Here is a 27,832-nt window from a genome sequence, read left to right on the forward strand (position 1 = left end):
AATTAATCTGTCTTGATTTGATACTTTGAGGGGTGAGGTGAATCTTACTCACCTCACCCCTCAAAGCTTTAATCTAGTAAACTTAGAAATTTTATCAAACAGCAATAAATTATATTTACTAAGCCAGTTTTTCATCCTGTTGTGTCCATATCTAAATCTTGGCAGTAATATTAATAATAACTGCTTGTAAGAATGATTCAAACAATAGAATAAATGTACTTAAATTGGAACATCTTCATAGCATTTCATCCTGCTTCTCTTGAGAACTATAGTAAACCTTGCTGTGTTACCTGACAACTTTTTTCATATATTAAATGTTTTATATACATGTTGAATAATTAGTACTGACTTCTATATTTTCTGATTTTCAAAGTATGATTTCGGTAAAACTGACCAGGCAGAAGCATGTGGAAGCGATGGTATTGAGGCTGGAGAAACATTACCCACTTATACCAATGCATCCCAAAACAGTCAATCAGGTAAAAATTATCAGTTTATATATAATTGTATTTTTTAGTCAAATTCCTAGGACAGACTTTACACATTTTAAACCAAATTCATAGGCAGCATATACATGTTCCTTAAGAAAGAAGCTAAAAATTCCTAATTTGTTAAGCTAAGTCTCTGAAGTTTACTTTTTCCCCCCTAGATATAAGCAAACTCTCTGATGCATGTAAACCACTGAAAAAACGAAGCAGAGCATCAACTGCTGAAACCATGGTACCAGCTGTCAGCAAGAATCCATCTCCTCTAACTGTGTTAACAGAAAATGAGGTAATTTCAAAAGGGAGTAGCAGTATTTACATTAACCCAAATAATGCACCCATAAGGAAAAGGAGAAATGTGTATTATGATTTGAGCTTGAAACTTGGGATAGAAGAAACAATAATGAGATACCATCACAGTGACGTAAACCATCAGTATCAGTACACTATAACATAGCCCTATCTATTGGATTGCTGCTTTTTCTCCCTCCATCATGGATGTCACTGACATGACCCAGCATTTGATACTTTGTCCTAAGTGCCTTTCTGTTGCGCTACTGCCTTTAACTGCAGTCCTTTTGGTAAAGATGCTTCTGTAGTGGTGTTAGCTAGGGGATTCCAGGATTTAGAACCCAGCAGTGTATTTTCAAATTAGGATGATGTTTAGCTCGGAGGATATCTTGCAGGAGCTGGTATTCCTGTGCACTTCACTGAATTTGTCCTTCTAGGTGGTCAAGGTCATAATTTTGAGAAGTGCCATGAATAGTGGCAGATGTGCTAATTGGAGATGATATTTCATTCACAGTGCGTTTGATCTCTGTGTTTTTGTGTGTGGGAGTGGGGAGGGGAAGGTGGCAAGAGGCAGTTACTGTTTAGGCCAGTGGACCAATGCCAATTATGCTGTGCTTTGTCCTGTGTGGTGTGGAACTGCAAACCTCCAGGCAAGTGGAGGCTATCTAGTCACACTTGTGACCTCTCTTTGTAACTTAGTGGAAAGGTTTTGAGATGAGTAATTGCCAGGAATATTCAGTTCCTGGGCTACTATTGCATGTAGTATTTATCTAGCTGGTCAAAGTGAGTTTCTGGTCAGTGCAGATCTCCAAGATGTGGGGGATTCAGCAGTGATAATGTTACAAAATTTTATGGGGATTTGCATAGATTATCTTGTTAAATATGTTCATTGAGTGGCATTAATCCTGTTTGCACTAACCGGTCTTGCCTGAATATATTGTTCATGTCTTGCTGTTTCAATTCCTGGGTAATTCTGAATAGAACTGAGAACTCTCATCAGTGTACATCCCACGTTTTCCATTATGATAGTGGGAAGGTCATTGCTGAAACAAATGAAAATATTTGAGTCTGGGGTAATGGCCTGGGGCTGACATGATTGGCCCTGAACAACCATAACAGTATTTATGGTAAATATCATTCCACTTAATGGAGAGTTGTGCCTGTACCCTAACCCTCTAATTTTATTAGGTCTCCTTGATGCTGTACTCAATCAAATACTGTCTTGATATCACCTTTGGTATTCAGCAAGGCTCTAATGAATTTTGAAATTCAATGGCCCTGGAAGAACCTGGATAGCTAGTTTTCATTGAGTGAATCCTGTATGATAACACAGGTTGTGACACCTGTCTCTCTTAGTGGTTGAGATTAGGTATATCAGGCAGATATTAGCCACATTTGATTTGTCCAATTACAGCGAGGGGAAAATATTTAAAAGTTTACATCCAAATAGTCTGAAGAATGTTGATTTATTAAAATAAACATCTTGTGTCTTTAATTTTCACACATTTGCAACTTGCAGATTCAGTTTCCATTTATTTCAGGCCTGAAACCTGATTTACTTCCATTGTTCTGTGTGTTACAACTAAGTTACTTGAACCTGGTTGTTGATGACAATGTTCTAATTTTTTTTCCGCCTCGAGTGCCTGGTTAGTTGTAATAAGTGATCTGTGTTCAAAGACAATCCTTCAATAATGCAAAAGCTAAATGCTGCAGATGGTAGAAATCAGAAGCTATTGTATTCAGGTTAATTACCTTTCAGACTTGGTCAGTGTACTGTTAAGAGGATTTGTAAGCACAAAAATGACTTTCTAGCTGAGAAAAGGATAAAAAGCAATTTGTCAAAAGTCAGTGTATTCAATTGTGAAATTATTTCTAAGGGAATAAAATTTGTTTTCCTGATTTTTTTTTAAAAAATAGCATCCGAAACCAGTTGGACCAGTTCAAATTATCATCACCCTCGACCCCAGCACACTTCACTCTTAATGTTTCAGTTGTTTTATTGTACAAAAGGCCGAAAATTGTACCTCTTTAAAATTAGTGCATTGTTATTTCTAATAATATCCTTTGAAGAGCCCAGCTTTTCCATATTTTGCATGTGGGATTTTATTATTGTTGCCATCTTTTGTACATTTTGTTTTTCTGGTGTTGTTCAATTCCGTGCACCCTCTCTGAGGAGAAGGTCAAAGGAATAGCTTTCCTGCAGGACTATCTTATATTATTGAAACTGGTTTGTGAATGCTATGTAAGCCTGTGGTTATAAATATTTATGTCGAAGGAAATGTATTATTATTATTCTTGCTTCTCAAGTTTGCCATATTTGGTTGAGCATTTAATCTTTAAATACATTTTTTTAATGTCAGCAGACTTTTAACACTATTTTACTATAGCAGTTTTAAAACATTCAAGCTTCGTCACAAATTTATATTTGGGCCTGGTAGTCTATAAGAAATGGGTTCGGCACTGGCGTGGTGCTGTATAAATTCACAAAAGTTCCCAAAATCAGCTTGGGTATTGATACTGTTTTTGTTGTCCAATTGATGAAATAGGTCATTATTTTCTTAACGTTACTTTTGTATTGCAACATAATGTGCTTATTAAAATAGAATTTGTGTTTTTCCTCTTATGTTTAGACATCATTTGATGGACAACAGGAGTCGGGAGATGAAAGTGCAGATGAGACTCCAACGGAGGTTTCATCTGTATCATCCAAAAAATCCCAAGGAGAACGAGGGGGCAGTGGTGCAGCTAGGAAAGAAGGAGTTTGTCAGGTGAGAAGGACCTCAAGCATACATACAGTACAAAGAAATAGAGCTGTTCGATCACGTGATCAATTTAATTCATGATCAAGAAAGAAAATCTAGAATCATGAATACTGCAGATGTGAAAGCATTCCATCCGTCTTTCTGACTTGAGATTAAAACTATTGATCGCTGGATATTTTTATTATGTGCTTGACTTCTTATGAATAAAGAAACTGGCTCCCTATTTGTGTGCGTTTTTTAATTTTTTTATATATATATTAGACAGCGATTTATAGGTACCTTCGCTCATGTTATGATCTGTTATCTGAAAAGTTTGAAGTTACTTTGGTGTGCTTTATGCAGAATTAAAATTAATCCTCAGAAGATTTCAGTGTCTCCTGTTGGTGTTGTCAGTATGATTAATATGGACAGTAAAACACCTTTTCAATGGCTTAAAGATGCATTTTCTGCCACAGAAAATTAAGAAGAGTGGAAGCTAAGTTACTTCAAATATGGAACAGAAACTATTTAAAATTTTGGGCTTCATTGTAAGGCACCATTTCACACAAGTATTAGCCACTATGTTGGCTGATTTCATGCATGTTGCATTGGATAATGTGTGTAAAGTTATCGTGTGGAGAAAGCCTTGTATTTTTACCAAGGTTACATGTTTAGATTTGACTGCAGAGATGCTTGGTTTGGTAGGGCTGCTCTTGCCTTTGACTCAGATGCCTTTTGCTTTTCCTGAAGTAAATCTTTGAAAATTTTCATCACTGATACATGGAGGATAACAAATGTAATGTAAAGTTGCTTGTTTCTGCTTCCCTTTAGGTGCACTGTATTACTTCTAAGAATAAGATTAACCTTCACAATCCAAATGTTCAGTCTTTTGCATAATCATTTGGTGTAGGTCCTTAGCTTTGGGTTTATGCATTTTTTGAGCTTGTGCACAAAAGTGTTTAACAAATCCATAGGACATAATATAAATAAATATTAAATGTGAATTAACAGCAAGGTGAAAGAATAAGTTTCTGTACTTTTTCAAAGAAAAATGAGAGGGCAATAGATTCCTTGCTAGTCTCCTTGTCCTCTTCTGCCTTGTCTTTTGTCAAAAAGAATTGAAGATTGCCACGTGGGGTTACTGTATTTGGGCTCGGGAAGGGGGCGGTAGTGTGGTTCTGGCTGACTCTCTTAAAGGGACAGGCATCCTTTAGTGATTTTCCAGTTGGTATGCTGACCTCACCCAAGGTATGTGGAGGACAACTTCTTTTGAAGATTGAGGAATACTGCACCTAAAGGTGAGTAATCTGTCTTTCTTCTTAGTCTATGTAATTTTTTTAAGCTTAATTTACTTTGCAGCTGAGATATGGTAGAGAGAAAGTGATTTTTAAAATATTTCCTCATGTTGTGATAGTCTACAAACTTCTGAATAATATAGGAATGGCATACACAATTCATTCAAAAGTAAATTTGGATTGCACACCTTTTTCAAGCATGAAGGTTTAAAAATAAATGAAATTGAGCTGTTAACTTTTCCACCAGCTGATGTGTAATTTTTTTCCATTTCCAGGTGTGTGAGAATTCTGGAGACCTGCTCTTTTGTGAGGGACAGTGTTGTGGGGCATTCCACTTGGCTTGTCTTGGGCGGTCTAAATTACCTCAAGGCAAATTTATGTGTAGGGAATGCACGTCAGGTAACATGGATTTATTTTTATTATAAATACCATTGCTCTCTCAAAACGAATTAAGGTTAGCCACATTCTTGCCTTAGTTTTAAAATCTGAATCCATGTAATCCAAATGAAATGTGGAATGGTTTTAGACATTTCAAATTCAATGAACATATATGAAACGATTTTTCTTTCATTGTTGCTATAATGTACTCTATTAACAGTTCATCAGTGAGCTTCTTCACTGCATGTGTTGTTCATCCCAAAATATTCAGTAGTTTTCCTGACTGGGGAATTACCAATTTAGTTATAGTCTTCATTTTAAAAAAAAAATGTGAAATTTACTTAGCCAAATTCCTGATAAGTTAGACACAGGTATTTAATTAATTTTCTTTTAATAATTATTAAGTTGCAATTAACGAGTAGCAAGAAAATACAATTAGTGAAGATCTGAAGCAAAAACATAAAACGTGCCAGAAACACTCAGCTGAATGGGCTGCATCAGTGGAAAGAAAAACAGGTTAACGTTTCAAGTCAGACTCTGTTCTGATGAGGGGCTCGGGTTCTGAAATGTTAACTGTTTTTCTCTTTCCACAGATACTCACTGACCTGAGTGTTTCCAGCGTTTTCTAATTTTACTTTGATATAGTTACTACATGGATTACAGAACTGAACAATTTTCAGTTTAAAACTACTGCATGCAGTCCTTTACATAATTTGAACTTAACTACGACTAAAATTAGATTTTGCTTTTATACTTTCATCATTAAACTGTTCAAGTTTTTATAATATCAGATTTTGCACATTTGGCTAGTGCTTTATAGTGGTTAATTTCAATGACAAACAGGAAAATCTGCCTTGATAAAGAACTTGTTAATGTCAACTGCATCTTTTGTATGTTGAGCAGACCTGTTGCAAAAATGTTGCACATCTGCATTGCTTACTGTTCATTTCAACTTTATTTCAGATTTTTTTCACCTTAGTTTTTATATATTTTTGTAATCTGCAGCAGTGGGTGCTTATTCATTCACTATTCATGGAGCAAGTTGTGACATGGTGCTATGATAATTTTCACTTGGAATCCCGAATGATCACTAAAACTATTCTTGTACTAAACTAGTTTAGACTTTCAAACGTAGTCATAACTTCTTTTGGCTACAGAAGAAAACTCTCATCTCTTGGTTTAAAATTAATTTACAGTTTGGGTAGATATAATATGATTAAGGTTAAGATGTCATAGTTGCTATCTGTGTCCCAAGCCTCTAAAACCTGTTACCACCAGAAACTGGAGCGATTAGAGACGAAAGCTTTTCACAACAGTCCATTCACTATTTAGATGTCGGAAATGGTAACTAGTGGTTACTTCAATTTTAACGTGGTGTCTCTAAGAATAACATGCCATTTCCTTCATTATGCTTCTATCATCCATATTCTAGCCATTACTTTTGGTTAAAAAGGTTTGTTTAGTTTATCAGCTTTTGTATATTTCTAGCTACAAAGTGAACAACATAACTGAATAGTTGAAGTTATCACCAACATGCTAACTTGCCTGGAACTCTGAATCCTCGTGCTCTTTTCAATTTGTGTCCTCTGCCTGATTGATTAAATGGTTTACTTTGTTGATCATTGTCTTGTGTGGCATAATTGAATTAGTGCACAATGTACCAGCCTTGTATTTCTTGGATATCATTTGAATTCTTGAACTTGAGTGATATTCGGACAAATGAGGCATAAATGGAACATTGAAAGGGCACATGTTTACTCCAGCGTCATCTCTGGATTCAACATTGCCCACTTTTTTTAGTCACTGAGTAGGGTTTGTTGGTATTGGTACAACATTTGAGTAGCCCACAGCTCCAATGAGACAATTCCACAGCTCCAATCATTTCCTCCGACCATTGTTCGCCAAAGAACTAGTTGTATATGAGTATTAAGTGAATAACTTGCATTTATCTGCCTTACTAAAAGTAGTATTTGGTGCATTTGTGAATCCAGTAATTTTACAATTATCATCTTTGTTGGATTTTGAGTTTATTTTTTTTTAGATCCATTCATGTGACTTACTAGGCAATTTAACCTTACCACGAGCTACAAAAGATCATGATTCAATATAATAATCATTTTTAAAAATCTGTAAGATGTGTTTTATTTTTAAGTTAATATAATACATTGTTTGCATAGAATAGCTTGGAAAACATTCATTGATTTTGAGTTGGTCTTTTTCTTCATGTATTTGTTTTGTGCAGGTGTTCACACTTGTTTTGTTTGCAAGAAGAATGGGCCTGATGTTAAGCGTTGTATTGTTCCTCTGTGTGGCAAGTTCTACCACGAAGACTGTGTGAAAAAGTACCCTCCAACTGTGTTCGAAAACAAGAGATTCCGATGTCCCCTGCATACTTGTATCAGCTGCCATGCCACAAATCCCTCCAACCCCAGGCCAACAAAAGGTGGAAAATCTCTTGGATAAATACACATTCCTTAAAGCACAGATTATTGAATGTAAAATTATTTGCCAGTATATAAATTTAATTGGGTTTGGTATATCACGGTATATAATACTTTTAAATGAAAGCTAATGGTTGCCCTTCCAACAGAAAACTTGAGTAAGTTCTTAAGTTTTTTTTTTGAATTGTGCACCACAACATTGTACATCATGCCTGCACATTTAAAAAAAAAATCTTTTAATGCAGGTCTTGGTTTGTTCTTGTATTTGAAAGCACAAATTGGATGGATGAGGGATAACATTTCCAAATAAGTGGGAAATCGTTAACTATCAGACCACCTTCAGGAGTTCAGTGTGGGGAGAGTATTAACACAGATGTATATAAATGATTTGGAACTATGAACTATATGCAGCATTCTAAAATTTAATCATACAAAATGAAGAGAGGAATTATTTTGATCACAGTACACCATTAAAGACGGCTTGGCATTGAAAATGGCAGCATATAGATTAAGTAATAGTAGTTTGAATTAAGTATCTGAAGTAAGGGAGAAACTACTGAAACCAGAAATGTTGAGGGAGACTTCAGGTCTTAAAAAGGTTGAACATCATCAATTTGTTTGATAGTCACGAGTTTAAGCTCGAGAGAAGGCTGTCAGATAGTTTAGGTTTAATTACTTAACAAAATGGTTTTCAACCCAGACTGTCAAAGATGAAGGCAGACTCTGTGGATAGGTTCTGGAAGGAACTGTATAGGTATTTGGCAGGTAAGACATAGAATATGAGTGATAAAGCTAACGAATGTATAAAATTTCCCAAGATGTGTCACAGATCTGATTCAGATACGAGGCTTAGGTGGATAAGGGAAAGGTAGGTAATAAAGGCTGCATTAAGTAAGATAAATCTTAAGAGGGGTTTTGAGTGCGTGAAAAGATGTGACAAGGTGAAGTGGCTTGGAGAGTAAATTGCAGTATGTGAAGGCAAGCTGTTTAAAAACTGCCACAATATTACAATATTGGCCTAGAAAGAAGGAATTCAAACAGACTGGATTGGAAAGTTGGAAGGTCATGATGTGGATTTAAAGTGTGGAGATTGTGAATGATGGGGTATCAAAAATGTGGGTGTCAAAACGGGCATAGGTTTACAGTGAGAGGAAGGAGTTTTAAAGGGGATTTGAGGGATAATTATTTTTACTCGGTGATTTGATATTTGGAACTTGCTGTCAGAGGAGGTAGGGAATTGGAAGCAATCACATTTAAGAAACAATTAGACGGCACATAAATAGGCAAGGCACAGAAGGATACTAATGGGCAAATGAGATTAGTATAGATGGGCAAAAAAGTTGGCATGGATGTGGTGGGCTGAAGGGGTTGTTTGTTATCTACAATTCTGTGACTCTGTATGAGACAGACTAGAGTTTAAGGTGATAGAAAAAGATTTTGTAAACACCTAATCCCTGCGGTAGAATTCTAGATATTTTTTCTTATTTCCGTGGCGTGGAGTTTTGTTGGTGCTCAAGTGGATGGTAGAAAAGAAGAGCCTAGAGGTGTTTTAGAATTGGAAATGGTAATCCTGGTGGTGAACTGGATACATGGTTCTAAATGAGCAGATCAGATGCCTGAAAATTTTTTGTTTGAGCAGAAGTTTAGGTTTGGATTGAGGGTTTAACACAGATTTCTATCTCGAATCCCTGAACCATGATTCAGTCAAACCTAAATTTTATCTTTGAAGAAAAATTAATTGTGGGTGGATACTTCCAGCACTATTTTAAATAGATGCTTCTAAAATACGATTACTTAGCTTGATTGGTTAGGGGAAGAATGGGAATTGCATAGCTGAAGTGTAACACGTACCTTGTAATAAATTTCCAATGTAATTCCACATATTCATTGACGTATATCCTAAAACACCATTTCCAACAAATTTGGGGTTTAATTTTTTAATTATTTTTCAAGAGCTGAGAAAATACACTGGTTAAATGGGACAAATGCTTTTGCAATCTGATGAGGGAATGCTGTAACACTGACATGGCACAATATCAGCAAAGATATAAATTTGGGTTTATTCCACTGTACGTTAGGAATTATTTTTTAAATCACCTTTCATAAACTTGTAATGAGGAAATTCACTTCTAAGGATCTCTTGTAAAGCCCAGCTAATTCACTTGTAAGCCAGTTATTTTTGTTTTTCTTTTTGAAGAGGGAAATCTGAAAAATCTGCCAGGTACAGCCTCAAAAAAGCTAGCAGAAAAGATGTAGGTGAATAGTTGATGTGGTTCATTTGGATTCCGAAGACCCTCCAATGAGCTTACCCCACTAAAGATAATTAAGCAAGTTGTGTTAGGGTTAATATACTAGTGATATATGGAGGAAGGTTGGTTGAAGACTACTACCAATAGTGGTCTTGAGATACAAATAGACTAGATAGGAAAATTGAAGAGTCATGATGGGCTCAGAGGGTTGCAATCTGGAAAGTAAGAAAGATACAAAGATTGGTGGCAATTGGGCTGTGAGGAGGATGCAGAGAGGCTTCAGAGGAATATATACAAGCTAGATGAAGACATAGCAAATGGCATATAATAATATAGAAAAATGTGAGGTCATTGGTCCATCTTCCAATAGAAGGTGAAGTAATTGAGATTGAAAGATGTTAGTATTCAGAGGGATCTAGGTGACCTTGTGTACATGTCACAGACTTAATTTGCAGCTCAAAGTTGGAAAGGCAAAGGGTTCATTGGTCCCTTTTTGCAAGAGGATTTAAACATGAGTGAAGACATCTTATTCCAAAGAGAGAGCCTTGGTGAAATGGCATCTGGAATATTTTGTACAGGTCTGGTCTCTACCTGAGGAAGGATATAATTGGAGTGAAGGCTCATTGGATTGATTCCCGGGATTGGGGGTTTGTCATGAAGAGAGATAAAGTAGTCTAGGCCCATACTCCTTTGAGCTTAGAAGGACGAGGGGTGACACAGTGAAATATACAAAATTCTTATGAGGCTTATCAGGTCTAGATCTAAAGTTGATGCTTATCCTGGCTGCGATGCTTAGAAACGTGTGTGAGACGTTTTCAAGATGCAGTTCAGCCTTTCAGGGTATTGATGAAAAGAGATGTCTTCACCCAGAGCATAGCAAATTTTTGGAATCCTCTTCCCAAGAGGGCTGTGAAGGCTTAATCATAAAGTGTATAGAAGAAGGTGATTCATAGATTTTTAGATATTAAGCAAATCAAGGGATATGGGGTTAGTGCAGGAAAGTGGGTTTGAGGTAAGAGCATTTGTGAACTTGAAAGGAAGAGAAGAGATGAAAGCCGAATAGCGGCCTTATATTTTTTTTGTACTTCTTTTCAGGTATACAACTTTTGCCATTGAATATGGAAAACCTTGTAACCTTTTTACTTCCAAAATTATTTTCCCATATATTAATGATAGGGTTTCATTAGAAAACATCAGATATTTATTGAAATCAAAATAGAGAGCTTTTAATTAGTGATTAAACATGTTTGTTTTGTTTAAATAGTGAAGCTAAAGTAAATCTTAATAGTATATTTAAAAGGCTAATATTTAATTGCTTGAAACTCCAGAGAATACAGTACATCAGTAACAACCAGTAGATTGAGGAGATTTTTGGTGGGGTAGATTACCAAATTGCTTTTAAGAAATAAGACTTCTGCGTGCATTTACTGAAAATGTGGAGAATTTTTTATTTTAAAAAATTGCAATTTCATTTAAAGGATAATAAGTTCTCTATTACCAGGGCGAATGATGCGCTGTGTTCGGTGTCCTGTGGCCTATCATGGAGGGGAGACCTGTATTGCAGCAGGGTCTGTGATTCTGACAGCCAACAGTATTATTTGCACCAATCATTTTTCTCCAAAGAAGGGTTACAGACATCATGCTCATGTCAATGTTAGCTGGTGCTTTGTCTGTTCAAGAGGTTAGTTTGAGATTTTTTTTTTCCTTTTTGATTTCCTGAGTTGACTTATTTCAATTGCATTATTATTATACCATGAAACAGTTCCATTCTGCCTGTCCAGCCTATACTTTATGAAAGAGCAAATCGGCTCATCCCATTTCTAACCCCCCCCACCCCACCTTCACTCCATAGACCTGTGATTTCTTTCCTTTTGTATAATAAACCAGCTTTTTGAGTGCTACAATTGAATCTGCCTCTGCAATTACCCTGGGTAGTGCATTCTAGTCTCCATCAACTCACTTTTTTGAGTCTTCTTAATATTTAGCTTTACAAATGGATTCATGATTTTCTCAAGCTGTTACATATAGCATCTTGCTAAAATCTTTTATTTCTGCTTATGTTTATTGGGGGCATACAACTTGGACACTTACCTTTTGAACAGTTTATCATTTCACAGAAGGCGGCCATTGAATCCATTGTGTCCATGCCTGTTAAAGCTGAACTTTGAATTAATCCCACTTCCTAGCTCATGATCCATAGCCAGCAAGTTGTGGTTCTTCAAGTCCCTTTCCAGATGCTTTATAAATAAGGTGGGGATTTCCGCCGCCTCCTTCATTCATTGAGGGAGAATTTTTCTCGATTCCACTCTCATCCTTCTATTGGCTAACTTAAATCTATGCTCCCTTGTAAGTGGCCTTTCTACTATTGGAAATAGTTATTTGCTGCTTGCTCTTGTTTTAGCCTCTCATGATTTTGAAAACCTTAATTAAATCAACAAATTAAGATGCAAAACTTCAAAGGAAATAAATCCTGGATTATTACTCTGGCCACTTGCATGTTGGTATAGGGTAAATAAGATTTTAAAAATTAATGAATGGTTCAGGGACTGGTGTAGTGGAAGTTGGTCTGGTTCACTGAGCACTGGCACCAGTAGTGAATGAAGTGGAAGCCAAACCTCTGAGACAGAGGGGTTGAAGTCCTTGTGATCTACTTAAGGAGGGAAGGAGACAGAATCTTAAACAGAATAGTAGGAGCAAGGGATCAGAATTGGCAAGATGTGATAAATCAGAGCAGAGACAAGACTATAGAGAAATAATAAACAGACTGACAGGAAGATATAGAGTACTAATCTTAACCAGCAGTCGAGGCCAGAGATACAAGTATAATGAAAGGTCAAAACTAGAGGCTTTGTATTTGAGTGCACTTGAAACAAACAGAAATAAGTATGATCTGATAGCTGCAACAGAAAGACAGCTACAGAGCGACATGTATTGGGACAAAATTATTGAAGTGGATATGATATTTTGGAAGGACAGGAAGTTCGGAATAGATGGAAGAATAGCTCAGCTAATTAATGATGGTCAGTGAATAAAGTGGGATCATCTGAGTTGAGGAAATTGGGATGTAGAAGTGTTGAGTGGAGATGAAGAATTAAAATAGGTCCCCTAAAAGCAGCCACATAGTTGGAAGGAGTAAAAGGGAAGGAAAAAGGAGCTTTCAGACTGGCAAGAATCATAGGAAACATTAATCTACGTTCAACTGGAATATTCAGGTGTGCGTAGATAAGAGTTCATCATGCTTTCAGAGAGTTTCTTAGAACAGCACATTCTGAAGTCAACCAGAGGGCAAGCTAGAACTGATATAAAAACAAAATTCTGGAAACACTCAGCGGATCAGGTAGCATCTGTGTAAAGAAAAACAGGTTTAACATTTCAGATTCAAGACTCCTCATCAGTGTACTAGGCATGGCATTGTGCCAGGAGATAGGAATAGCTTCACGAAAAAGTTGTTGGTTAATTCTAGGTGACGCAATCATAATATGATTGAATTTTGCATTTAGTTTGAGGGAGTGAAGAATGAGTCAAGACTTTTAAATTTAAGTAAGGGCAGTCGTGAGTAAATGGAAGTTGGGCTAGCTAAAGTGAACTGGCAAATTGCCTGAAGGGACCAGTTATTCAAGATGCAATTTAAGATACTTAAGGAGATCTTTTAGAATACACAAAATAGATGCATCCCAATGAGGGAAAAAGTAATTTAAGGGGAGAAAAAGGTGTTTTCCAAGCTGCAAACTTGCCATGAAGAGTTAACTAAAGTTAAAGATACAGCGTCAAACTTGGCAATTGAAAAGATTGTACAGATGAAAGGTTCTTTTTTTTAAACAAAAGAATTAGTACAAGTTAAAGCTAGATAGACATGTAAAACCATACTTGAAAATTAATTGAAGGAGAAAAGGGTTAAAGTGAATGTTGGTCCTATAGAAAGTGAATCTAGGATATTAATAATGGAAAAGAAGATGGCAGATAAATTAGAAGATACAAGTAACATCCCAGAAATAGCTCTAAATTTGGATTTGAAATGGGGATAGGAACTTGGGAAAACTACATCGACCAGGGAAATAATACTGAGCAAATTGTTGGTGATGCTGGTAGGCAAGTCTCGGATATTGATGACTTCGTCCTTGGGTCTTAAAAGAAGTGGTTCTGAGATAGCTGGATTCATACCGTTATACAACGTGGAAATAGGCCCAGCTTGTCCATGCTGACCAAGATGCCTATCTAGGCTGATTCCATTTGCCTATGTTTGGCCCATATTCCCCTAAACCTTTTCTATCCATGTACCTATTCAAATGTCTTTTAAACATTGTGATTGTACCTGCTTGTACCACTAATAGTAGCTTGTTCCATATACCCACCACCTCTGTCGAAAAACTTGCCCCTCAGATCCCCTTTTTTAGATCTTTTCTCTTTCACATTAAACTTATTCCCTCTAGTTTTAGATTCACCTAACATTAAGGGGAATAAAAACCAAGTATCTACCCTATCTATGCCCCTCATAATTTTATAAATCTTTATAAAGTCACCCCTTGCTCCAGAGAAAACAGTCCCATCTTCTTCTGTCTCTCCTCATAACTTAAGCCCTCCTGTCCTGGTAATGTCCTTGTGAATATTTTCTGCACCCTTTCCAGCTTAATCACATCCTGGCAACCAAAACTGTACACAATGCTCGAAGTGTTGGCTTTAATTTTTGAAACTTCCCTAGATTCCATTAGACTGGAAAATAGAAAATGTAAGTACTTTACTTATAGAGGGGAAACCAAAAGCAGGCAACTACAGGCCAATCAGCTTATCTCTCTTGCAGAAGATTTTGGAAGCTCTTGGAAAGATGTGGAGGCTTTGGAGAGGGTGCAAAAGAGGTTTGCCAAAATGTTGCCTGGATTAAAGAGTATGAGCTAGAGAGGTTGAACAAACTTGGATTGCTTTCTCTGAAGCATCAAAGGCTGAAGTTGACCTGACAGAAGTATATAAAATTATGAGAGGCATAGATAAGGTAGATAGTCAGTCTTTTTCCCCAGAGTGGTAACACAAAATACTAAAGAGCACAGTTTTAAGTGAGAGGAGAAACGTTTAATGGAGATGTACGTGGCAGGTTTTATAATAGTGAGTGGTAGGTGCCTGGAGTACACTGCCAGGGAGATGGTGGAAGCAGATATGATGGTAACATTTTAAGAGGCATGGATAGACCAATAAACAGGCAGGGAATGGTGAGATATAGACAACGTGCAGGCAAATGTGCAGTTTAAATTGGCATCACCGTTCGCAAGACATCGTGGGCAGCAGGACTTATTCCTGTGCTGGACTGTGCTTCCTCAAAGGGCAGTGGAAGCAGAGTCTTGCAGTATTTTTAAGGCAGAAATAGATTCATGTTAAGTAAAAGGTGAAAGGTTACTGAGATAGGCAGGAATACAGAATTGAGGTTAAAGTAGGACTGGCCTTGACCTTATTAACAGCCACAGCAAGTTTGAAAGGCCAAATGACTTGCTGCTTGTAATTTGAATATCTGAAAGAAAACATTCTCTCTTCTTTCCCCCCTCCTATCGGGCAGAAGATATATGTACCATCAGGCTCAAGGACAGCTTCTACCCCATTGTTATAAGACTATAGTACGATAAGATGGACTGTTGACCTATCTACCTCGTTATGGCCCTGCACATCATTGTCTGCCTGCACTGCACTTTCTCTGTAACTGTAACACTATTGTGAATTCTACTATTGCTTTTCCCTTCCACTACCTCAATGTACTGATGTGATGAAATGACCTGTTTGGATGGCATGCATGGCAAAAATCCTTAGCTCTCTAAAAGTGGCACAACAAATGGATGGAGTTTTAAAGAAGGTGTACGGCATGCTTGCCTTCGGTTGAGGCATTAAGTATAAAAGTTGATGTTACACATTTTCTTGAGCATGTCTGTTTGGCAAGTTGGGTAGATATTGTACATTGATCTTCAAGAGTGAGTTAACTTTAGGAACTTGAGTATTTCTTTAGAATTCCTCCAGCTTGATATAGTCCAGGTATGAAAGGGAAGCTGTCCAAAGTTTCTCTTTATATGCTAAGTCACAAATAAACCAGCCACAAATAAACTAGCTTTAGTATTGATTTACTATGATCACGTGTTGGTTGATTTCTCTGCAAGAATTTCCTCAGATCTCTATGCAGTCAGTTGCATCTAATGCTGTAGTGGGCATCTCAGTATCTCCACTACAAGAAAAGATGATGAAAACCCTTCCACGCCACCATCCCTTGTCCCACAAAGACCAGCCCATCCTTGATTAAATAAGATTGATAACAACTTATTATTCCTGGTGTTCATATTTTGTGATCGGGATTGAATCCAAGACCTTCCCCGATCATGTAAGCTGAGCACATGGACAACAGGAAGCTGTTATCAATTCATTCTTTCCTCCTCCCTTTGGAGCAAATAGCTTTTCTTCCTTGGCTTTCTCAATAATCCATACACCAGTAACATAATCACTGTTCATCAATTTCAGGTGCCCTATTGATAGTTTTCCTCCTTTTAAAGAAAAGATCTTAGTTATGGAAGTGACATTAAGAAAGTACAGAAGTGAGGCAGAGGGGATGGGATTCAGAGTCATCCACAATCAGCTTTGTTCCATTTCGTGGGAAGCACGTAAAAGCATGTTTTGAGTTTGTTAAGTAAATATTCAGGTCTTGTTTTCAACATAGGTTCTGATAATAAGGCCCCTTGTTTTATTTATATTTGTATATTTACAGGAAAATTAAAAATTACTTGGCTGGCCACTTTTCTGTATGTGACTATTAATGCACATTGAAGTAAATAAAATACTTTGTAGCTGAAATGCTTGAATTAATTTGAGACAATTATGAGATGCTATATAAATACAATGCTTTGTAAACATGGTCTGTAATAGTTACAACCCCGAGTTAATTTTGGATTATTTTCTGCAGGGGGAAGCCTTTTATGTTGTGAGTCCTGTCCTGCAGCATTTCACCCAGAATGTCTCAACATTGATACCCCCGAGGGTAGCTGGTATTGCAATGACTGCAAGGCAGGCAAGAAACCGCGCTACAAAGACATCATCTGGGTAAAGCTCGGAAGCTACAGGTAAGTCCAAATAGGTAGAGATGATCGAGTGTTATTTTGGAATTTTGCTTTTGAAAAGTTTTTCATGTCATGAAAATCCTTTGCATGGCAAGTTAATTGGAATTCCAGGCTGGGAAGCAATTTGTAATTCCTTGGCCAATTATCAGGACACTCCACTGTATTGCAGAAATTTAAATTTACAAATGAGATGTTGCTCCATTTGGCTACATCCTATTTCTGTGAATTTTTAGTTGAGAGCTCAGTCTTGAAATTTTTGGCAGTTATAAGATATGACTTCTCCCTCGTCTTGAATCCAGAAGAATTTTATGTTTGAAACATCCTTCCACCAACTTTATGTGCTGTGGAATGACATTGCCTCAAATTGTTCTTCCATAATTCTTGTGGAAATTTTATACCTCACCAGATGATGCCCAACCTACCAAGTAATTCAACTATTTTCTACTTTTATTTCAGATCTCAAGTATTCATAGAATTTTGCTTTGGCAATTATATTTAACCATGTCATGAGAGACCTATATAATCTAGTTAACTAGATTCTTTAATTAGACAAAGTTACTTGGTACAGTAACCTAGATATTACTTTTTACTATTGATAACCTGAAATGTGTTTCCAAACATAGATGGTGGCCTGCAGAGATATGTCACCCAAGGAATGTTCCAACAAATATTCAAAATATGAAGCATGAGATTGGCGAATTTCCAGTTCATTTCTTTGGATCAAATGACTACTTTTGGACCCACCAGGCACGTGTATTTCCTTATATGGAAGGTGATAAGGGAAGCAAAGACAACAAAATTAAAAGTCTCAGCAAAGCCTTTCGAAAAGGTACTGCTTTTAACTTAAAATATTTTAAACTAAAAATTGTTTACAACTTTTAAGGTTCTAGTGCTGTCTCATCATTTAATGTTAGTTTGAAGGTGATGCTGTTTATTTGGTTCTACTCTGTGAGAGCTTACCATGTATTGTCCAACAATTGAAGACATAATGCGTAAATTGCAAAAAAAAAATGTTCCTCTAAGGCACAATATGATTTGTTCTGTGCCTGTCAAGAGAAATTAATTTAGCATTACATCAAAGAATGAGGCTTATAGAATTATCAGAAATAGTAGTCTTGAGGATTGAGAGCACTTTAGAAGTTTGCAAAAGAGGACTAAGAAATTAATTATTAAAAAAAAGACAAGATAGAGTACGAAGGTAGGCTGTTGAAAAACATAGAAGCTCTTTAAGTTCCTTTTTATAGATGTTGACTAAGGGAAATATCAGTCGCTTGCAAACAAGTCATAATTTCTATTGGGGAATAAGGGAATTGTATGACAACTTTCCTCTTCTGTGAAGCTGGAAACAAAACAAAAATGCCAAAAATATTAGACGACAAGGGTCTAGTGAGAATTGGGATCTGAAGGAAATCAGTATTAGTCCAAACAAAACTGTAACAGAGAAGTTGGTGAGTTTGAAAGCTGATAAATCCCAAGGGCTGAATATTTATAATCCCAGAATTTTGAAATAGGTTGTTGAGATAATGGATGCTTTGGTTATCATCATCCAAAATTCTGTAGATTCTGGAGTTATGGAGTTAGAGTCATACAGCAAAAGAAACAGGCAGTTCAACCCAACTTATCCATGCCGACCAAGATGCCCATCTAAACTAGTGCCATTTGCCTGCATTAGGCCCATATCCCTCTAAACCTTTCCTATCCATGTATGTCTTTTAAATGTTGTTATTGTACCTGCCTCTGTCAGCTCGTTCCATGTGCATAGCACCCTCTGTGTGGAAAAAGTTGTCCCCGAGGTTCCTATTAAATATTTCACCGCTCACCTTCAACCTATGCCTTCTAGTTCTCGGTTCCCCATCCCTGGGAAAAAGACTTGTGTGCATTCACCCTATTTATGCCCCTTATGATTTTATACACCTCTCAGTCTCCTATGCTCCAAGGAATAAAGTCCTAGCCTGCCCAACCTCTCCCTATAACCCTTTCCCTCGTGTCCCTGCAACATCCTCGTAAATCTTTTGTGTGCACTTTCCAGTTTAATGGCACCTTTGTTATCGTCGTTACCGTGAGTTGGAGGAAAGTAAAAGTGACCCCTCTAAAGAAGGAGGAAGAATACTGATCTGTTAGCCTGTAGTAGGGAAAATTAATGAAGGGTGTAATAACAACACCTTGCAAAGAATTGGGCAGGGTTGTCTTGGATCAATGAAAGGAAAATCATGTTTGTCTAATCTACGGGTGTTCCTTAAGGATACAACTGATAGAATAGGTAAGGAAGAACCATTGTATGGTTCATGAGATTTTTCAGTAAGGTCGCAAAACAAGATATTGGTCAACGAGACATAAAGAATTGGAGGTAATATCCTGACATGATTCAAAAATTGTTCATGGGACAGGAGGGAAAGAGTGAGAATAAACAGATCCTTCTTGGGTCAGCAGGATATGACTAGTAGGGTACTGCAGTTTATGGGCACCGGCTGTTCGCAGTCTATATCAACTGTTTGTCTGAGGGAATGAAATGTCATATTTCCAAGTTTGCTGACGATACAAAACTTGCTGGAATTATAAGGAGAAGGATGCAAAGATGCTTCAAGGGGATATAGACAAGCTGTGTGAACAGATGAGAGCATGGTGGATGGAATACATTGTGGGGGGGGGGGGGGGGGTGCAGGGTGAGCAAGGTCTTCAACTTTGATGCACAAAGCAGAAGTTTTTTTTCAACTATGACAGATTGGGTAGTGTTGATTTTTAAAGGGACCTAGATATTAGGTTGAACCCAGAGTATTATGTACTGTCTTGCTGTCCTTGCCCAAGAAAGGTACTAGCCAGAGAAGGAGGTCAGTGAAGAATCGCCAGGTTTAGCTGATTTTAAGAATGAGGTGAGATAGAGTAGGCTGGGCCTGTATTCTCTAACGTTTAGAAAAATGAGAATAGATCTCATTAATAATTACAAAGTTCTTACAGGGCTTGACACACTGAATGCATTGAGAGTGTTTCCCTTAGCTGAGGGGTCTGGGATCAGGGGTCATACTCATAAGGGGTAGGTTTCTGAAGCAATTTTAATCTCAATAAATGGAAACTTGCGGATGAATATTTGTAGCTGAAGAATTTTTGTACATCTAGTGCCTTTAAACATTTTTCTTTGCCAAGAATCCAGACCATTGCTATCATAATACTAATATTAAAAAAAAATGCTGAATGCTTGCTTTTAAAAAGGACTTGTAATAGTGCCTTTCAGGATACCGCAAGGTGCCTTTTAGACAACAAAGTCTAGTCTTTGTACTGAATGAAGCCTGGCATCCAGCTTGTGCACAGCAGACACATACAATAGCAATGTCAGAATAGTCCAGTTTAGTGATTTTTTTTTCCTTAAGGGATAATTTATGATCAGGACACTAGTGTCTCATTCCCAGCAATTTTTCAAGTACTGCTGTGAAATTTTTTGCATCCTTATGAGAGGGAAAAGTGGACCTCCAGTTACTCTTTCAAATAGACAATAGCACCTGTGACATGACTGCATCTACTCAGTATTGCATTGGGATAGTCAGCCCAGATTTCTGTGCTCAACTCCTGTAACACTGTTCTACTTTATCTTACAGCCTTTTTGGCATTTTTCCTCAATTATCTACTTATGGTCTCTCTTATTTCTCATCTACGTGCTGCACCTTGGACCTTGTGATCTAAAATTACATGGTTGTTTCCACTTCCATGCTGTTGACATCCAACTTTACCCCACAGGGCTTCAAGGTAGTAATCTCGGTATTACAGTGCCACTTGCTAACATGTACGGATGTAGGAGGATAGGTCAAATGAATATGCGGTGAGTGAGCTGCTTTGTCCTGGATGGTGTCACATTTTGAGAGGAGTTGGAGCTGCATTCATCCAGACAAGTGGGGTGTATTGCATCACGTTCCTGACTTCTGCCAGATAGATGAGACGAAATGTTTTGGGTTGTCAGGAGGCAAGTTGCTTGCCAGAAGATGTCCAAATTCTGACATGCTGGTCAAGGATGACCCTCAGGATATTGATGGTAGGGATTCTGTGATAGTAATCCCTTTGAATATCAAGGGTAGGGTGGTTAGATTTGCTGCTGTTGGAGATGGCCAATGCCTGGCAGTTTTGTGGGGAGGTTTTGTTGCATTAGGGCATGGACTATTTTATCTGTTGAGGTGGTACAAATGGAATTGAATATTGTGCAATCACCAGCAAATATAATGGAAGGTTATTGATAAAGCAATGGAAGGTAGATGGGCTTAGACCACAGCCTTGAAGAACTTTTGCATTGATGTCCTGGTGCCTTCAACCACAACCATCGATCTTTGGTGCAGAGGTCTTCTGGAGTAATTGCCCTTTGACCTGTTTTACTAGGGCACCTTGATGTCACACTCTGTCAAATGCTGCCTTGATGTAAAGGACAGTCACTCACCTCACCTCTGGAATTCATCTCTTTTGCAGCAGGCTACAATGAGGTCTGGAGCTAAGTGGCCTGGTAGAACCCAGGCTGGGCATTGGTGAGCAGGTTATTGGTGAGCAATTGTCACTTTATAGCATTATTGACAACAGCTTCTGTCACTTCATAATAAATGCCCAAGGGAGAATAAAGCAAAACAACATCCATTTTAACATGGCAAAAACAACCCGGTAACCTTCACAGGAGCTATATCAAAAGTAAATTGGTGTCAAACTATTTGGAGACGGATGATCTATGACTTCACCAAAGAGAGAGATTTTAAGATGTGTTTTAATGGAGAAAAGAGAAATAGGTAGCTAAAATATTTGGAGGGTTATACTGAGCCTCGGGTCTCAGTGGTAGGATCTGGCCACCACGGGTGGAATATTCAGGTATCCTTGTAGGCCAGAGTTGCCCCAGCTGCGATTTCTTGTAGGGTTAGAGGGCTGGAACAGATTATGAAGATGAGGAAGAGAGACAACATGGAAGGATTTGTAAACAAATGAGAATTTTAGAACCTAGCTGCTATTTAACAAGGAGTGGTGTTGGCTGCTAAAAGTGGGGTGATGGCTGAATGGGGTTGGGCAAGTTATCAGACAGCAGAGTTTTCGATGACTAGATATAGTGGTAGTCTAATCTGGAGAGATGGCAAAGACGTGGATAAGAGCATAATTAGAAGTAAACCATATGGACTTGCTGGTCTGCTCTGCCATTCATCAATATTACAGCTGATTTTCTACCTCGGCACTATCGTTCTGCATTAACCTATCCCTTGATTCCCTTCATATCTAAAATCTGTTGATGTTTATTTTGAATGAACTCAATGAAGGAACTTCAATGTGGAGTAGAAAATTCCAAAGATTCACTAGCTTGGGTGAAGAAATTTCTTCTTGCTTCAGTCCCAAAGAGCCTACTCCTTATTCTGAGACTGCGATATCTGGTTCGACTCCTCAGCCTGGACAAATGTTCTTGCATCCACTCTGTCAAGCCTGTAAGAATTTTGTAATTATCAATGAGACCACAACTCGCTCTTCTAAACTTTAGAGCATACAGGCCTGGCCTCCTCGATCGCTTGTCAAGCAGCAAACCTGCCATATCCCAAGAACTAGTGAATCTTCACTACACTTGCTCTGTGGCAAGTATAACCTTTTAGGAAAGGAGTCCAAGACTGTGTGCAATATTCTATGAACGGTCTCCTTGAAGCTCTATATAACTAAAGTATCTTTACTCCTGTAGTCAAGTTCTCTCATAATCAAAGCTAACATATGATCTGCATTTCTAATTGTTTTTTCTTTGTATATCCTAGTTTCTATGACTTGTGTGCATGAACACTTGGGTTCCTTTGAATATCAAGATTTGCCAATCTTTCTCACTTGTCAAAAGAAAGAAACTCTGTTTTGAGCAGCAAGGTTGATGACTTCACACTTTCCCCACACTGCAGAATATCAGGTCCTTGGGATTTATTAGCCTTCGGTCTCTCCAACTTTTCTAGTTCAGTTTAGTTTGTTAAAACTAATTTCCTTCAGTTCATTGTTCTCATTATGCCCCTGGTTCTTTACTATGGAGTTATACAGCGCAGAAAAAACCCTTGGGCCCAACAGGTCCGTGCCAACCAAGATGACCATCAAAGTTAATCCCATTTGCCCATGTTTGGCTGGTATCCCTCTAAACCTTTCCTACTCGTGTACCTGTACAAGTGCCTTTTAAATGTTGATGTACCTGCCTTGGCACTTCCTCTGGCAGCTTATTCGATATACGGACCACCCTCTGGGTGAGAAAGTTGCCCCAAGGTTCAAATTAAATCTCTTCCCTCTTGCCTTAAACCTATGCCCTCTAGGTCTTGATGCCCCAACCCTGGGAAAAAGACTGTGTGTATTCACACTATCTATGCCCCTCATGATTTTATACACCTCTGTAAGATCACCCCTCATTCTCCAATGCTCCAGTAAATAAAGTTCTTATACATCTTCTTTCTTTATCAATCTTATGGTCCTCCTTTAGAGTTCTAAAGTACTTACAATACTTGGGTGTATTGCTATTTTTGGCATCTTTGATTTTTTTATTATTATTATTAATTTCTCCCATCTCTTTTCCTGTTAGATTTTGTGCGTTAAAGAATATTTTTTACAAATCGTATGTTAAGTGCCAGTCATTGCCTGTCCACCACTGTACCTTTTAAAATAGTTTTCCAATCAACCACAACCAATTCAATTCTCATACCTTCGTAATTTTCTTTGTTTCAATGTAAGGCCCATGTTTCGGAATGAACAACACCACTTTGAATCTTGATGTAAAATTCTAACATTTTTATGGCCTGCAACAAGATTATTCATTAACCCTTTGACAGTGCTCAACATGTAATCAAAAATAGACTTCCTCCAAAATGATTTCTTGACATATTGATCTTAAAAAGCATCTCAGTCATTCCATGAATTTTCTCCGTCTTGTTATTGCTGATTTGACTAATTCAATGTTGATTGAACTCTCCCACAATAATTGTATTACCCCTGTTAAATGCACCTCTGATAACCTAAGTTATACCCTGCTTTTACATCTATTATCCGGTGGCCTATAAATTAACTCCGACCAATGCTTTCTGACCTTTTGCTGTTTCTTAATTTCACCTAAACTGATTCTAATTCTACCAAGGAGGAGTTATTTGCAGGCTTAAAGCATGTTAAGGTGGATAAATCCCCAGGGCCTGACAAAGTACATCCTCTGACTTTGCGGGAGGCTAGAGAAGAAATTGCAGAGGCCCTTGCAGAGATATTTGCTTCATCGTTAGTCTCTGAAGACTGGAAGGTGGCTAATGTCATTCTGTTGTTTAAGAAGGGTAGCAAGGAGAAGACAGGAAACTACAGGCCGGTCAGCCTGACATCAGTGGTGGGGAAATTACTGGAGGGAATACTGGGGGACACTATCTACCAGCATTTGGATAGACTGAATAGGAAGAGTCAGCATGGCTTTGTGTGTGGGAAGTTGTGTTTGACGAACCTTTTAGAGTTCTTTGAAGAGGTAACCAAAAGGGTAGATGAGGGTAGGGCAGTGGATGTTGGCTATTTGGACTTTAGCAAGGCCTTTGACAAGGTACCGCATGGCAGGCTGGTCTGGAAGGTTAGGTCCCATGGAATCCAGGGAGAGCTAGTTAGGTGGATTCAAAATTGGCTCGGAGGTAGGAAGCAGAGGATGGTGGCTGAAGGTTGTTTCTCGGAATGGAGACCAGTGACTAGTGGTGTGCTGCAGGGGTTCATGTTGAGATAAATGATTTGGATGTGAATGCAAAAGGCTTAATCGGCAAGTTTGTGGGTGACGCAAAATTAGGTGGTGGTGTTGATAGTGAAGAAGGTTATTGTCGATTACAATGGGGTCTTGATCAGTTAGGGAATTGGGCCAAGAGTTGCAAATGGATTTCAAGTATGAGGTGATGCATTTTGGAAAGTCAAATCAGAGTAGGACTTGTACTATGAATGGTAGGGCACTAGGGAGTGAAATGGAATAGAGAGACCTAGGAGTACAAGTGCTTAGTTCCTTGAAAGCAGCATCACAGGTAGACAGGGTGGTGAAAAAGTCATTCAGCACGCTGGCCTTTATCAGTCAGGGGATTGAGTAAAGGAGTTGGAACGTTTCTGTATGTTGCTGTTGTATAAGTCATTGGTGAGGCTTCACTTGGAGTACTGTGCACAGTTTTGGTCATTCTGTTATAGAAAAGACGTGGTTAAACTAGAAAGAGTGCAGAAGGCTTGAGTTGAGGGAGAGGTTGGCCAGGCTGGGTCTTTATTCCTTGGAATGTAGGAGAATGAAGGGCAACCTTACAGAAATGCTTAAAATCATAAGAGGCATAGATAAGGTGGTCGGTAACAGGCCCTAGGATAGAGGAGTCCAAAACTAGGGGGCATAGATTTTAGGGTGAGAGGGGAAAGATTTAAAATAGACCTGGGGCGGGGCGCTGCGCAACTTTTTCACACAGGATGGTGAGTTTATGGAATGAGCTGCCAGAGGAAGTGGTTGAGGTAGCTACAATGGTAGCATTTAATAAGCATTGGATAGGTACATGGAGGGGAGGGGCCTGGAGCGATATGGGCTGAACACAGGAAATTGGGACTAGCTAGGTGGACAATGCGGCTAGCATGGACTTGTTGGGCTGAAGGGCCTGTATCCATACTGTATTGTTCTATGACCCTATCGTGATCTGTCAAATTAGGTCCATTTCTCACTGGTGTGCTGATCTTGTCCTATATTAATAGTGCAAGTGTACCATTTTGCACATCCTCTCTAAATTTTGAATATCCATGAACATGTAACTCCTGTCTCTGATCACCCTGAAGCTATGTTTCTGTAATGAAAATTGCATCATGTCCATGTATTTCTCTGTGCTGTTAATTCATCTACCGTGTGCCAAATGCTTTCAGTATAACATCTTTAATTTTGTCCTTTTAACACTTTGACCCCATTTACAGCTTGCCTTTATTTCTGGTGCTTCGTCATTTTACTTGCCACTTGCTACTTTTCACTTCCTGCTATGCTTCTCTCATAGAACAGTACAGCACAGAACAGGCCCTTTGGCCTGATATAGCTAATCCCTCCTACCTACAGAATGCTCACATTCCTCCATTTTCCTCTCATTCATGTGCCCATCCAAGCCCCTCTTAAAGGCCACCAATGAATTTGCTTCCATCGCCCTATCAGGCAACGAATTCCAGGCATCCACCACTGAGTAAAAAAAAACTTGCCCCTCACGTCTCTTCTGAACCTACCCCCTCTCACCTTGAATGTGTGCCCTCCGGTATTGGATCGCTCAATAATGGGGAAAAAGATACTGCTTGTCCACCCTATCTATGCCCCTCATAATTTTATACACCTCCATCAGATTGCCCCTTAGCCTCCACTGCTCCAGAGAAAAGAGCCCAAGTTTGTCCAGCCTCTCCTGATAGCACATGCCTTGTAATCCAGGCAGCATCCTAGTAAATCTCCTCTGCATCCTCTCTAAAGCCTCGACATCCTTCTATAGTGAGGTGATCAGAACTACACACAATACTCTAAATGCGGCCTAACCAGAGTTCTATAGAGATGCGTCATAACTTCTTGACTCCTATACTCAATACCTTGATTAATGAAAGCATTCCAAGGTCTCTCTGCTCTTCAGCACTGTTAAGGGGCTTGCCCTTAAGGCTGTACTGCCTCTTGACATTAGTCCTACCAAGATGCAACACCTCACAGTTGTCTGGGTTAAACTCCATCTGCCATTTCTCTGCCCACATTTGCAACAGATCTATATCACGCTGTATCTGTCGCCAGTCTTCTGCACTATTCACAACTCCACCTTGGTATCGTCTGCAAACTTACTAACCCACCCATCAACATACTCATCCAGGTCATTTATGTACATCACAAACAGCAGAGGTCCCGGAACAGATCCTTGCAGAACACCACTACTTACAGGCCTCAGGCCCAAATAAGTCCCTTCAACCACCACCCTTTATCTTCTATAGGCAAGCCAGTTTTGGATCCACACAGCCAATTCTTCACTGACCCCATGCATCTGAACTTTCTTGATTAACCTATTATGTGGGACCTTGTCAAATACCTTACTGAAGTCCATATAGATGACATCCACAGCTCTACCTTCACACTCTCCTTACTGAATTCCCTGTAAGATTCCCATTATACTGCCAAGGTAATTTAAACCACCCACAATTCTCCCAGCAAAGATCCCTGCAAAGATACTGGTCCTAGTCTGCTGAAGTATAACCTATCTCACTTGTGTAGGTCCCACCTACTCCATTAATGGAACTACTGCTGGAGAAATATAAATTCCTCTCTTCCTGTACCATCTCTTCAGCACATGTTCATCTGACTTATCCTCTCTTTCTCTACATGTCAGCATGTGTCATTTGTAATACTGAGATTACTACCTTGAGATCCTGCTTGTTGATCTTTTTCCTAGCTCCCTGGAATCTTCCTGCATCCCTCTCTCTCTGTCATTGGTAGCAATGAGGTTTTCAGCAACATATAAGCTGAGGCAAAGATGGGGTATAGGTAATGATACGGAGCTGTAAGTATCCTAAAGGCAGCATGAAAATCAGGATTTGAAACTTAAGTTGGGGTCAGATAGGACACCAGGGCTGCAAATGGTCTTGATCTCTTTCCAACAGGATAACAAGAGATGGCTGGAGGTAGTAACTAAGAAATGGTATTTATATTTAACTGTAACTGGAGATGGCAATATTTCACACTCTATTCACTGCCCTAAACATTTATTCCCTCTGCCACTAATGTGCAGTGACTGCAGTGTGTAGCATCAACATAATACATTGCAGTTCCTTACCCAGGCTGCTGCCAACAGTACATCCCAAAACTGACCTCTACCACCAAGAAGGATGTGGAGCAGGTTGTCCTCCAAGTCACACACCTTCATAACTTGGGAGTACCATC

The 27,832-nt window shown here is 38.5% G+C and overlaps 1 protein-coding gene and 1 long non-coding RNA gene across 3 annotated transcripts in view; one reads left to right on the plus strand and one right to left on the minus strand.

The window, feature by feature from the left end:
• The window catches only part of nsd2 (nuclear receptor binding SET domain protein 2), a 91,327-nt gene that overhangs the window by 44,493 nt on the left and 19,002 nt on the right, over window positions 1–27,832 (plus strand). For both annotated transcript variants that reach the window (XM_052037479.1, XM_052037471.1), the window contains exons 9-16: window positions 374–479; window positions 650–774; window positions 3,407–3,544; window positions 5,088–5,211; window positions 7,433–7,633; window positions 11,382–11,561; window positions 16,806–16,962; window positions 17,583–17,788. In XM_052037479.1, coding sequence (XP_051893439.1) covers window positions 374–479; window positions 650–774; window positions 3,407–3,544; window positions 5,088–5,211; window positions 7,433–7,633; window positions 11,382–11,561; window positions 16,806–16,962; window positions 17,583–17,788 — 1,237 coding nt within the window. The remainder of the gene's footprint in view (window positions 1–373; window positions 480–649; window positions 775–3,406; window positions 3,545–5,087; window positions 5,212–7,432; window positions 7,634–11,381; window positions 11,562–16,805; window positions 16,963–17,582; window positions 17,789–27,832) is intronic.
• Window positions 1–27,832, minus strand: part of LOC127582308 (uncharacterized) — an 86,695-nt gene that overhangs the window by 25,432 nt on the left and 33,431 nt on the right. The window lies entirely within an intron of this gene.

This window comes from Pristis pectinata, chromosome 2 (genome assembly GCF_009764475.1).
Source record: "Pristis pectinata isolate sPriPec2 chromosome 2, sPriPec2.1.pri, whole genome shotgun sequence".
In the NCBI taxonomy this organism is placed as follows: Eukaryota; Metazoa; Chordata; class Chondrichthyes; order Rhinopristiformes; family Pristidae; genus Pristis; species Pristis pectinata.